Source organism: Triticum urartu, unplaced genomic scaffold, assembly GCF_003073215.2.
Source record: "Triticum urartu cultivar G1812 unplaced genomic scaffold, Tu2.1 TuUngrouped_contig_5809, whole genome shotgun sequence".
NCBI lineage: Eukaryota > Viridiplantae > Streptophyta > Magnoliopsida > Poales > Poaceae > Triticum > Triticum urartu.
Window position 1 is genome coordinate 1 of NW_024116514.1, and position 11324 is coordinate 11324.

General features: G+C 44.1%; 1 protein-coding gene and 1 long non-coding RNA gene across 2 annotated transcripts; both read right to left on the reverse strand.

Annotated features, from left to right (window-relative positions):
* On the reverse strand, window positions 1–521 carry LOC125529743. Its single transcript, XR_007292733.1, has 3 exons — window positions 308–521; window positions 139–234; window positions 1–45 (listed from the first exon to the last, which is right to left on the reverse strand). It is a non-coding gene; the product is annotated as an uncharacterized LOC125529743 (long non-coding RNA).
* A 2807-nt stretch (window positions 522–3328) lies between these two features.
* On the reverse strand, window positions 3329–5274 carry LOC125529744 (60S ribosomal protein L37a-1). Its single transcript, XM_048694162.1, has 5 exons — window positions 5135–5274; window positions 4421–4460; window positions 4253–4341; window positions 3637–3719; window positions 3329–3549 (listed from the first exon to the last, which is right to left on the reverse strand). The coding sequence occupies exons 1-5, from the start codon at window positions 5135–5137 to the stop codon at window positions 3486–3488; spliced, it is 279 nt and encodes a 92-aa protein (XP_048550119.1). The 5' UTR covers window positions 5138–5274; the 3' UTR covers window positions 3329–3485.
* Between the last annotated feature and the right edge of the window lie 6050 nt (window positions 5275–11324).

Below are 11324 nucleotides of genomic sequence, written 5' to 3' on the forward strand. Positions count from 1 at the left end.
GTCCCGGGCCCCGACGGGGCGGCCCGCCTCTTGACCCTCCACCACCTGCAACAAAAGCACAGGCGCATTAGCGAATGGTAGCGCCCAGCTACGGAGCGGAGGCAGAGCAGAAATAGAAGTGCTCGGTCGCTTGCTCACCACGATGATGTCCTTGAGGTCGCTGGACTCGAGGAGATCGAGCACGTAGGAGATCGCGGGGCGGTTGGCGACGGGGAGGAGGGCCTTGGGAACGTCCTGCGAGAAGCAGAAGGGAGGATTAGTTAGGGTTGTTGGAGTTAGGGGCGGGGTGTCGTGCTCGGCGGTAGACCTTGGAGACGAGGGGCGAGAGCTTCTCGGAGATGCCTCCGGCGAGGACGACGACCTGGAAGTCCATCTCCTCCTCCGGCGGCGGCGGCGGCGGATGGGGTCGACGGGGAGGGTCAGGTCAGGGTTTTGGGGTTCGTCTCCTTCCGGCAGCAGTGGGAAGGATGGGAGTTTCGGGGTTCGCTTTCTGAACAGTGGATGCACAATTTCATCTGCCAGTGCATTTTTGGTTTCTAAACTATATAAACTGAATTAGGGCATCTCCAACTTCATCCCCTAAAATAGACAAAAAAAAAGATTAGACACAATATTTATTCACGGATTAGTCCAGAGTCCAGACTCGTCCGCAGCCGTTCATCCAACCGCATTCTCTAAATGTCCGCTCAGGTTCGTCCTCCTTCATTTCAAATGCATAGCAATATGGTCCGATCGCAACCAAGAAGAGATGGATGTTTATGGTTTTTTACATGCCCCGATGCTTGGTGTACACCTCCGGTCACGAGTCATCCACATGCCTGTCCTTGAAGCCGCATCCGTCTTCATTATGGATCATCCCCGTCAACTCTGTCTGCGTCGTCAAATGCCATCACACCCGGTTGAGACATACCGACGAACAGGGAGCGAGCATCGAGCTGATCCATGCCTGGCTAGTCTGCGAAATGGCCCGGCGTCGCGTTAAGGTCGACGCAATATGACACATACGCGACGGCAGAGGCGGGGGACTGATGACGACGACCGAGTTGCTGCCATGGCAACATGTGCATGGACGGCAGCGCCCCCGTCCCCGTCCCCACCCGACTCCTTTCATTTTACCGCTTGCCGCCTCCTCTCGATCATTTGCCTTCATTTTGTGGCGGCGAGCTTGTTGTGTTGCCGAGTTGATCTTGCAAGCGGCCACCTTCTTTGATCCTCTAGCTCTGCTGACTTCGACAGCTCTTCGTATAGATCCATGCGGCGGTGGAAGGCGAAAAGCGCGGGAATCGGGCTGGATGGCGACGGCGATCGGAGCGTAGAGGGGTGTGGAAAGTGTGGGTTTTAACGCGAAAATAGTGCGGACCACTCCAAATGCGCGGGCTCCGCCTCAATTTTGGGTAGCCAGGGGTGTCAAAGTCCTACATGGTGTAGGTCTGGACTCCCGCAAAGCCCCCCTGATTTGCGGGGAAAGGGGTGTGCAGACGCGTCTGCGGAAAAATACGGGTCTGTGTTGGGATGGCAAAACGCGTCTTGACAGTTTGATTCAGACATTTGCGTGCTATTTGAGGGTCCACGTTGAAGATGCCTTTAGTAAAAAAATTGTATTATAGAAATATCTTTATTATCAGTGGAGTATGCGAATGTGATGGTATGTTTGTCGTCCCTCTCTAAAGATCACGTTATACAATATTCAATCAAATCAAATTTTTATCAAAACCTTGACTAGATAAAAAATTCTTGTCTTCATTCACTCATATCCACATCAAATCTTACCAGAAACCTCAACCAAATCAAAATTCTCCTTGCCTTCCATACTCATACTCAAATCAAATTAAATATTGTCAAAATTTAGAATATGATGAGGGCAAGGTATATATATTGGACACGATTGGTATTGAACCAATATAATATGTATGTCATTGTTGTAACACACGAATGATTAGCTAGTCTTGTTAGAGAGACATGCAGGAACCTAACATATATTGGAAACTTCCGATCTATCAATCAAATTGATACAGTAGAAAAAAGAAACCGGTTAATTCACAAAAGGTGAAAACTAAGCCCCAAAACAAATACATCATCAAAGAAACAAACATCTATTACTTCTCATAGATCCCACATCGACATTAAAGGTCATGCTGACGTGACGTTGCCGCGCCAACAAACCATTATCTTACCAACCAAAGTGCTCGACAGGAAAAAAAATGCTCAAACAACGTCACTGCAGATGACATTGTCGAGATGGGAAGGCTTGAGGAGACCTTGTTCGCCGGACTGGTGTCACCACCACCACTAACGACGAGCCTCCCAATTTATTGTACAATTCAATGTACCATCATACCATGACATCTAAAAATTGTGATTTTTTAATTGTTGTGTTTATAGAATTCTTTCTATGAACAAAAAAAACAGTTTCAATATTTATTTTGTTTTTGTACAAGGGTCATTTGACTCGGTGGAGGAGCTTACGAAAGCTTAGGCGCTTTGTATTTATGAACCAACATAACATACCCCCAATAGTGTTTAGGCCCTTCCCTAGCCGCCATCCTCCTCCACCGGTAGATCTTCGACCTTCTTCTCCTCCTCTGTCAGCAAGGGTGTGCCATGAGAGTTCTACCGATGGGAGTTGTAGTTTTTCTCTCTTGGGGCATTAGGTAGGTCCGTTCGGCAAGGGCCAGACGATGGTATCGTCATCGGCGTGTTATAGTGTTCCACAAGTTTGCCAGCGTGCCACCAGGGCTTACCTTAATACTCCCTCCGTTTCTAAGAGTGTTTAGATAACTAAAATAATGATTTAAATGCTTTTATATTAGTTTACGGAGAGAGTATTTGTTTTCTAGAGATTTCAACAAATGATTACATACTTAGTAAAATGAGTGAATCTACACTTTAAAATATGTCTACATCCTAATGTTATAGTCCATTTAAAATGTTAAAAGGACAAATATTTGGGAACAGGGGGAGTATATGGACTTTGGCCTTTACACAAAACGAGAACAGACGCTTTATGTTCTCGACAATGGATTGTATAGCCAGCGTTTTTCATTTTCTCATGGGTAAACTTTTAGTGCTTATTTCGATATGCCTGAATCCAGATTGAAGGAGATTTTCGCTCAAATTCATCATTCATTGAATCCACCAACTATGCTCATAGAATCCACAAGAATAACCCGATTTTTAGAAGCATGAAGTTCCTCATTCAAAAGAAAACCAACCAAATGGAGGACCACATTTTCGCTTGTGCAATTCTTAGACACGATTCCAGTTCCTAATGGTCAAGATAGCTCGGATGGCAGAAGGCAAAAAAGAATCCACAGTAAATCAGGCAACAGCAACAAAAGGATGGGGGGGAATACCATAACAAAAACATCCATGGCACCAAGTACAAAGATACCCTTGACTAAACAGCCAACAGAACTGAATCCAAAGTATCGTCTAAACTGCAAAAAACAGATAATTCCTTAGGACAAAACACTGCTGGTAGCAACTTATGCTTCAGTCTGCTCCCTCAAGCGACGGATGGTGCTCCTGACAGTGACCGCACTGGCAGTGCTGCAAACACATATTGCAAGATCAGCAACATAAGATGGGCAAACCAATGGGTAATTTGGAAAGAATAAGCTGATGATGAGAACATACTTCATGGTGTAAGCACCGCCAGCCTTCACCTTCCCACAGTCCTTGCATCCCCAAATTCCAACTGCTTTCCTCTTCACAGCAAACTGGCAAGAATACACGGCAAAGCAAGAATCAAGACAAAGGATATCAGGATGTATTAAAAAAATTAAAGAACCAGTCAAGTATAATGGAATAAAGGCAAAATGGAGTGATAAACAGATCCAGCACAGACTGCTGTGATCAAACTACTCTATGGTTGGGAACATAATTTGCAATGAGACGTCCAAAGTGGATCAATGCCCCTTTTGTTTCTATGATGGAACTATACAAACTAACAAACTAGAACATAAATAAATAAATAAATAAATGTATCATTAACATAGCCTTGCAAAATAAATAAATAAATAAAGGCATGTAAGATATTATAGATATAGCCTAGCTCAAGAAATGAACTGAAGTTCACAATGGAGACAGCAAAATAATGCTACCATAGGAGGAAAACTTTAAGCAAGGAAACAACATATCATGATAAACATCAACAAGAATCAGGAATCTGGGCCAGAACTAAGTGTACAGTATAATATAATTCACAAACTATATGAAAGGATACACAGGCAGGGTGCCAGAAGATATATACCTTCCCGCAGAACTCACAGAAGTACTTGGAGTGCTGAGACACCTCCATCTTCTTGATCTGCTTACGCAAACTGGCACCATAACGTGTACCTATAATTGTGCGGGTTAGTTTCAGGAAGTAACATAAATGGGTTAACAAGGGAATTAGCAAAAGTTCATAGTTTCATACCATATTTGCCAACAATTCCAGCCTTCTTGGTGCGCTTCGTCTGAGAAGAAATGGCAAAAGCAAAAAATTACACAACTGCTTACTAAAACTAATAATCGTGATATAACTTGGGTTGTGACGCAACTCAAAAGTACTCAACAGCAGGGCAGGTTTGATTCTAGTAGTAATGAAATCAACTAACATTTAAAGTAATGATCGAACATGCAAGTACAATACCGCGTAACAAATCATCGGAGAAATAATTACGGTAACTAATAACATTCATTTTCGAGACAATGCAACTAATAACATTCCACTACAGCGTCCTCATCTCACTCCAGACTTGAGCGCGCAACGGGACAGAAGCAAGCTTTAGCTTTTGATCCGAACTACAACACATCCATGACATATTATAAAGAAGGGTTTGCCTCGATATCAGCTACCTGCAAGTTCTAATTGAACTAAAGAACATGTCATTGGTAGGAAATCAAGAACATGACGCAAATGGACCAAAAGGATTCGAAGGTGCTCGACTTGACACGGCCAGTAACATGTGATTTAGCACCCAACACACGCTAGATCTCGCCGAAACAAATCCGGCAAGAACCTGTAAACAGGAATCCTCTGAAACGTACAATTTCTACAATATCCCGCAGATCTACGCGGGCAATCAGCAAAGGAAACACCTTTTGAGTGTTTGGATCAAAGGAGGGAGGAAGAATGGAAGCACTGTACCATCTCGTCGACCGGTAGGAGGCGTGGGCGGCGAGCAGCGGCGGCGGCGGCGAAATCCGGGAGACGGGGGCGAGCTGCGGCGAAGAAGACGGTGAATTGCGGAGAGGCAAGTTATATATCGAGGCCTAGGGTTTTGAGGTACGTCGATATCGGCCACTTGGGCCATCTTTGCATCCACGGAGACATGCCCAGGCTGTTTTTTTCTTGCTGGGAGATGCTAATGGACCGGTCCACCAAACCAGCCCATGTTGTTTTTAAGGGCCCATGTTGTTTTATTGACGAGTGTATAACGGTATCTTGCACTATTTGAATAGATGAAAGTACGCTTTCCCCCACAAATCCTTGGTGGATCAATACCCCCTAAACTCTAAAACCGGATTATTTGCCCCCTAAACTCTGTCAAACCAGATAAATGTGCCCCTTGGTGGTTTTGGGCAGGGTTGAAGGTGGTTTTGGTGCTCACTTGGCAAAAGTCGAGGAGGGAGTTCACCGCTAGACTGGTCGGGACATCAGTCGCCGGCGTCACCGTCTATGAGCTCTTCTATACAAGGGCAAGTTGTTGACGCTGCACCTGCCGCCGCTTTTAGATGGCTGAGGAGGCCGCGGCTCGGCGGATTCTCGTGAGCACTGCCCCGGTGACGTCGTGCGAGCCATCCCGTGATGTGTCACTGGCGAACTCGTGTTTTGTCAGCGTGGAGCTCAATGTGGAGTTAGGTGCCCTGTAAAGGACCGGACCCTACGATCAGGCCTAGTAGAAAAAATTGTCGGTCCGAGCTATGAATATCGGCCCGATAACACATCCGGTCTGGTCCTGCTTTTGACCGAGCAGGCCGAGAGAATCCTGGCGGCGACATCGCAGTCTCCCTCTTCCATCCTAGCGGCAAGCGCCGCCCGCCGTTGCCACCACTCCCGCGAGCTCTCTGATATGTCTCCAACGTATTTATAATTTATAAAGTATTCATGCATATATACAATAATTTTATATGGTTTTGGTGTGCTTTTATATTACTTTTATGGACTAACTTATTAATCTAGTGCCCAGAGTCATTTCCTGTTTTTTGTTTCACAAAAAAATCATATCAAACGAAGTCCAAACGCGATAAAAATTTATGAGAATTTTTTATGGAATATATATGATTTTCAGGAAAAAGAATCAACGCAAGACGGTGTCCGGGGGCTCCACAAGGCAACAAGGCGTGCCTTACCCCCTAGGGGCGCTCCCTCGCCTTGTGGGCACCTCGTAGGTCGATGCCCTTCTATCGCCACAAGAATGATAATTTTTGGATAAAAAATCCCCTCAAAATTTCAGCACAATCAGAGTTGCGGATCTCCAAGAATATAAGAAATGATGAAGGGTTCCGAAAACAGTAGCGAAAAAAGAAGACAACAGAGAGATCCAATCTAGGGGAGAGCTCCCTCTCTCCCCAGAGGGCCAAGGAAGAAGAAGAAGAAGGAGGGCGTCCTCCCCCTCTCCTTCGGTGGTGCCGGGATGCTACCGAGGACATCTCCTCCATCACCATCACCACCAACTTCTCGTCCATTCCCATGGTGATATTTGAGTAGTTCATCCTCCAGGCTGAGCGTATGTACTAGTAGCTATGTGTTGGATCTCTCTCGCTCGTGTTCTTGACTTGACATGATCTTGATGTACCATGAGCCTTGTTAATATAGTTGGATCATATGGTGTTCTTCCCTCTCTATCTTGTTGTGATGAATTGAGCCTTGCCCTTTGAGGTTTCATTATTATCGGATTGAATATTTTGGATTTGAGATCACTTGATGTAGGTCTTGCATGTGGATACCCATGACGAAAATGGGGTATTCTAGTGAGTCACTTGATGTATGTTTTGGTAATCAACTTGTGGATTCCGGAGGTGACATTGGGGTAATCTAGGCACATAGGTTGGTACACGTTTTCATCCCACTTTCTTTGATAGAAACTTTGGGGTAATCTTTGAAGTTCTTTGTGTTGGATTGAATATCATGAATCTGAAATTGTTTGATGCATATCGAATAATTAACTCACAGATACTTGTGGTGACATCGGAGTATCTAGGTGACATTAGAGTTGATTGATGTGTATCATATGGTGTTATTGTAGTATGAACTCTAGGGCTATTTGTGGCACTTATAGGGACGGCTCAATAGATTGATCGGAAAGATAACTCTGAGGCGGTTCACTACCTACAACAATTTCATCTTATGTTCTCCGCTATTGGTAAGAACTTTGGAGTGATTCTTTGTCGCACATTGAGGGATGGTTATATGATTCATTTATATTAGCACTGATAAGAGATTGCGCTAGTGAAAGTATGAACAACCTTGTTTTTAAGCATTGATATATCGTTTTGCTTGTTGTTTGCTACTTGCTACCTTCCTGCATTTATTATTTTAGATTACAAAAACCTATTTATACCATCCATATCACACTTGTATCACCACCTCTTCGGCGAACTAGTGCACCTATACAATTGACAACTGTATTGGGTATGTTGGGGATAAAAGATTTTTTGCATTTGATTACAGGGTTGTTTGAGAGAGACCATCTTCATCCTACACTTCCCACAGAAAATTTGTTGTTGTCCTACAAAACTCTGCGCTTGGAGGCCCAACAGAGTCTACAAGAATAAAAGTTGTGTGGTAGACATCAAGTTATTTCTGGCGCCGTTGCCACGGAGGTGAGTGCTTGAAGGTATATATTTAGATCTTGCAATTGAATCTTTTTGTTTTTGTTTATCACTAGTTTGGTTTATAAAAGAAAACTACAAGAAAATGGAAGTGAAGTTGCATCAAATTCTTTATCTTTATGCAGTCTTCCTTGAAAACATGGATTCCGATAATTGGTATGAAGTGTTAAAAGAATAATTTAACACAATGTTTGGCGTGAGTTCCTTGAATGATAAACATGATTGGAATGTTGCAATATGAATTCTTTGAATATCCATGATGCTAATTATACGCAAAGCCATAAGCTTGGGGATGCTATGTTTGATGAAGATGATCTTTTAGTCCCCTAATTTTGATGAGAATTTTTTTTATGATGAGAGCATGCCTCCTATTTATGATGATTGCAATGATGAAAGTGGGTTTCAAAGAGTTTCAACTCTAGGCAGTAATGATCCGACTATTTTGGAGGGTGTTGAATCTTATTGTAATAATTATGAAAGTGGATTTGGAGAGTCCGTGACTTTATTTAGTGATGATTCCACTATTTTGGAAGAGGCTTCAATTGATTATGACAACAAAGCTCTTATCTAAGATGATTATAGTGATGATACGTATGTTATAAAGAATAATGATAGCCATGAAACTTGTCATCATGATTTTAATGCTCAAATTGATAATGTAAATCAAGTATCATATGATAGTAATTTCATGGAATTTGCTCCCACTATTATTGATGAGAATAAATTTGCATATGTGGAGAGTAATATATTTTCTATGCTTGTGGATCATGACAAGAATGCTTTATGTGATGGTTATATTGTTGACTTTGTTCATGATGCTACTGAAAATTATTATGAGAGAGGAAGATATGCTTATATATATTTCAAGAACATCAAGTTTGCTCTCTTTATTTTAAAAGTTTTGAAGTTACACTTGTTCAGCCTTCCTATGCTAGTTGATTCTTGCTCCAATAAATTGTTTGCTTGTAAAATTCCTATGCATAGGAAGTATCACTACTGCAGGATGCTGCTAACGCGACACTACGATCAGAGACCCTTCGATGAAACTGTGTGTGATGCCATAATCGCAAACGGTGGTGTAAAATAACCGTCAAAAAAGGTGCAAAATGTTTGCGATGGAGGATGCATCAAACACGGTTCAGATTTTAGTTGCATGTGCAATGCAGGGCATACAGTTCAGCTCAATTAACCGTTTGTGATGAGGAGGAACAAAAGAAACGGGCAGCCAGATGAAGGTGTGTGTGATGTATAACATACGGTTCACTCGGATGAACTGTTTGTGATTAGGCAACAGAAAAGAAACGGTCAGCCAGATCAAAGGTGTGTGCGATATACGGCATGCGGTTCACTCAGATGAACTGTTTGCGTTGAGACATGAGAACAGAAATGTGTTCAGATGAACAAGATGTGTGTGATACAAGGCAAACGAGTCTATAATCGGAAACGTGTGCGAAGACCGATAACAACACAAACGATTGCTGCTAACAAGCCGTGTGTTTTGTGAGCAAACTATTGCTGGTATACAATTCTGAGTGATTCTTGAAAACATCACCGACAGGTTCCATTGTTTAGTCCGTGTGCGATGTGATTTTCTTTGTCCGCACAACATCTACGCTCTGTCTACAGAGCATCAACATATATACTTAAAAGGACAGCATTGCATAACCAAATTAAGCATACAATTACACAAGTGACTACACACATAACATCTCCCCCCACAAAGCAATTACATGCATGCTAAAGTAGGAGAAACGAGGATCTAATCATCTACTTATTGTTGCGACGACGCTTGCCATTGCTCTACTTCCGGCTGGATCCCTGGCTGTTTTGGGGAAGGAGGGACTTCCTCATGTCAACGGTCTGCCTGTACATGTCGTAGCTCATGTACGCCTCCTTGGCCACGTACACGACGTGAGCATTTTCAAGTTTCTCCATCCAGGCCGAGTGCCAGGCACGCTTGTCCTTGTTGCACGAATCCTTCATGTCTCTGTAGTAGGGGTCGATGATGGCCTCGGCTAGGTGAACCAGTGAGTCCTTCTCATGCTCCTTGCTGCCCCTGATCTTGTATTAGCCCTGGATGTCGACAAGATTCTGGCAGGCGATGCCCGAATTCTCGAGCGCCTTTACATCGTTGATGATGTCCATCGTAGCGAACATGTAGTGGGGGCTGTTGACAAACTTGGCAAAACGCTCGCAAGGCCTTGTGGCCAGGTAGTAGTGGTAAACGAGGACGTGGTGGCACACGCACATCTAGGGGACGGCGACCTTGGGACGAGACCCGGCACGAGCGTGGGTGTACTTGAGGTCGAACCCGACCACCTTGTACTTCTCCTCGGCAAGCAACAGCTCCATGATGTGGATGGAGTGCTCCGCCTAGACCGGGTCGTTGGTGTACACCACTGAGAGGTCCATGAACCTTTTTTTGCGGGGTGAGAGGTCCATGAACCTTTTGTGGGTGTCCACCACGGCATGCATGGTGAACTGTTGCTCGGCGTCGGCAACCGCTCGGAGCGACATTGGAGCCGCGCAGGATACCCTTTAAGAATTTCTTGTGGTGGGTGTGCTTCTTGCAATGGCGGGGCGCAATCGAAAGGTTAAATGGCCGCTATAATAAATGGGGGCTGGCCGGCCTGTAATCGTCACGTCTTGTCACGGCGTTCATAGCGGAGGATTCCAGAATCCAGTGCATGCTTGACAACACCGCACCCCAGGCGTGGGCTCGAAGAGGCGCCAAATGTATCGTCGGTGAGCCCGTTCCCGTGCTACCGCGCTGTTTACCGCGCAAGATTCCCGCCCGACTAGTTTGGCCATGCGTCGGCTAGAAGAGGGACAAATCGTGGGCGTTTATTGGCGAAAAGCTTTGTAAAAACGAAGTGTGTGGAATGACATGGGTCATAAGTTTACCCTTGGGTGATGAGGTCAAAGTTACACAGAAGGATGATGATGGACACTCGAGTGTGATAAGATAATTAATTCTGCGCTCTACAGTGCACACGGTGGAAGAAACCAACTGTGTGCAATAATGTCAAAGATCACAGTCGAGTTAGCCATACAAATCGTGTGCTGTGAGATCGACAAGGTAAACTGATTCAAGAATGGTTAATAAAGTCTAAGACCATTGCATATTAAGGTCAAAATAGTGCTAGCAATATACGAGTCTCATACGATGCCATTTCAACGATTGTACCACAAAAGCTCGAAATGTTACAAGGTTCGAATTTCAGAGTTATATGGCTCAAATTCGAAGATTACAAGGTTCAAACTGATATAAGAAATGAAATTCAGCTCATCAGCTGCAAACGCTCACGCTGATGCGCTGAACATGGATATCAAAAAGGTTCAAACTAATATCATCGCTTCTAAGTCTGGCTTCGAAACCTCACAATTTTTGCAAAGGGGTCAGCCACGGAGAAGTCATGTATGGGGTTGACACGATGACTGCTGATTACTTTGTCATCTGAAGTCCCAAAATGAAATTCAGCATTTTTGGAGCCTACTCCATT